The sequence below is a fragment of the Lactuca virosa genome, chromosome 4, assembly GCF_052849685.1.
Source record: "Lactuca virosa cultivar CGN04683 chromosome 4, Lactuca_virosa_CGN04683_v6, whole genome shotgun sequence".
NCBI lineage: Eukaryota > Viridiplantae > Streptophyta > Magnoliopsida > Asterales > Asteraceae > Lactuca > Lactuca virosa.
Genome location: NC_136429.1, coordinates 429,257,554 through 429,259,879, shown reverse-complemented (window position 1 = coordinate 429,259,879; position 2,326 = coordinate 429,257,554). Strand labels below are relative to the sequence as shown.

The 2,326-nt window shown below is 35.1% G+C and overlaps 1 protein-coding gene across 1 annotated transcript; it reads right to left on the bottom strand.

Moving 5' to 3' along the window:
• Window positions 1-288: 288 nt before the first annotated feature.
• LOC145106615 (uncharacterized) lies at window positions 289-1,490 on the bottom strand. Its single transcript, XM_079043574.1, has 4 exons — window positions 973-1,490; window positions 671-893; window positions 497-571; window positions 289-360 (listed from the first exon to the last, which is right to left on the bottom strand). Exons 1-4 carry the CDS (start codon window positions 1,488-1,490, stop codon window positions 289-291), a joined length of 888 nt encoding a protein of 295 aa, XP_078899700.1.
• Window positions 1,491-2,326: the final 836 nt, after the last annotated feature.

Sequence of the window (2,326 nt, the reverse complement as noted above, 5' to 3'; positions counted from 1 at the left end):
GCGATTTTGTATTATTTCCACGTTTCCTAAAATGAATAAATAAATTATTTTCATTGTTAGTATTGTCATTTACTCAAAAAAAATGGAAATTTAAGTAACCTTTTATAGGTGGCTGTTTCACTTTGATCGAAACTTTGAGATGCTGGATTTTTACATGTTTTTTGACGGTGTCCATAGTCACCACATCGCGGACACTTGTGTCTTCTTTTAGGCTCATCCGATGATTTAATTCTATTTTTTCTTGGTCGTCCAGGTGGGCGTTTGATAATAGGTGGATATATTTTCTCCCTATTTTTTGCGCCCATTGATCCAGTCCGGGCATCGGAGCAATTTGAAAAGCATATGCAGATTTAAATTTCTCTATAGTGAAATAGGGATCAACATATTTGTCCCAGTTAGCATCCCTTATAAAAGCAATAAAAGCCGCTGCATGTACACATGGTCGACCCTGAACTTGTCACACGCGACAACTACATTTTCTTTCATCTAGACTGACCTCCCAACGTGTTCCCTTGTACTTCACTTCAGCTTGATTCTCACAAATTCTAGTAACTTCATATTCACCCAAGTTCTATATGAAATTAAAACATATATATTTTAGATATATGTATTATTAAAGTAAAAACTAAAACAAATATAGTCATTCAACTTAATTATTTAACATGTTTACCTTAGCGATGTCGTTGAGATGATTTTTAGCAATAGGAACCAATACGTCATTCCATGTACTCACCAAATTCCTTTTCTTATCAAACCGTTTCATAATCTTTTCCCTAATTGCGTCAAGGAGATCAAGCACGGGTTTATAGCGCAATTTACCAATCCAAGAATTAAATGTTTCTGAAACATTATTAGTGATGTAATCACACTTGGAAGTAGTTCCAAACTTGCTTCTACTCCAAATTTTTTTTGTGATTGGTATTTAGATATGTAATGGCATCTTCATTTTTATCACTAATTTCCTTTAATAACCTATCATGCTTGGTAGGACGATAGGTTTTCGCAGCAGCACATATTTTGGTGTTAAAGAAGTCACCACGAAAGTGTTTCTTGAAGTTGCTATATAAGTGCCTTATACATTCTCTATGCTCAACATTAGGATACACATTCATGATGGCTACTTCTAACCCTTTCTGCATGTCCGATGAGATAACAAGACCATTTGGGGTTCCAATTGATTTTTTGAGTGAGTCAAGAAACCATGTCCATGATTGTGTGTTTTCTGATTCAAGCACACAATATGCTATTGGAAAGATAGAATTGTTATCGTCAATACCAGTTGCAGCGGCTAGTACACCATTAAACTTTCCTTTTAAATGACAAGCATCAAGACCAATATACGAACGACAACCAGCAACAAACCCTCTAGAACAAGCTGCTAAACAAATAAAAAACCTTTTGAAAAGTTTCTTTCCACCAACTTTGTCAAAGTCAATTTCAACAACGCTTCCTTCGTTCCTTTGTAATAGTTCTTCTCTAAATCCGTCCATCTTCATGAAAGAGTCTTCCCACTTACCATACATGTCGGTATAAGCTTGCTCTTTCCCTCTAAAACTTTTAGGTATGGCACGTCAACATTGTAAGTTTTCATAATCCAATTTCTAAGCTCATATGGAGAGACATCCCCATCAGATTTCAACTTGTCAGTTACTACATTAGCAATCCAACCTTGAGTGGCACGCTTATTGCCACCTTTGTTGCTTCGAGTGCAAGTATGTACTTCTACCATTTTCTTAACCTAAAAAAAAGAATTAAATAAACGTAAATATATTTTTAATATAAAGCATGTTAAATATAACTTAACATATACACTTACTTGAAAGGTAACTTCATCTTGTGTAATAGAAGCATGAATTCTCCACTCACACTCTAGATTTTCACATCTTGCTGTGAATCGTGTCGGGTCACTTTTCTGAATGTAGTAGTTAAACTCATTTATGACTGCAAAGTGGTTCAAAGCTCTCCTAAAATCAACCACATTTTCAAATTTTGAGTCGACTTCCATTCTTATACTATTCTTACTAAATGAGTTAACTTCATCATCATCATTCACTATACCGTCTTCATTATCAGAACTGAGATGACTATGATAGCTTTCTTCACTAGGACAAAGGTCTGCATCATACTCATCATGTGGTTCATCTCTGTTGGCACACGAATGGTTAGCATGAATATTGGAGCCGAGATTATTCTCTGTTGTCACATAAATGGTTACTTGTTTCTCGCTTCCATACTTGCTAAGCATAGCCATGAACTTTTCATCAGAATCAAGCTCAATAAACGATTTGTCTGGTGCATACTTGTCAACATAAAGAATAGAAAATTT

Excerpts from the sequence above, each read along its gene's own strand:
- LOC145106615 (XM_079043574.1), bottom strand. The coding sequence starts at position 1,490 with ATGGACGGATTTAGAGAAGAACTATTACAAAGGAACGAAGGAAGCGTT. Across the intron at positions 894-972 it reads CGTCCTACCAAGCATGATAG|AAGCAAGTTTGGAACTACTT; the intron begins GTTATTAAAGGA and ends AATTTGGAGTAG. Across the intron at positions 361-496 it reads ACAAGGGAACACGTTGGGAG|AGAAATTTAAATCTGCATAT; the intron begins GTCAGTCTAGAT and ends ATTTCACTATAG.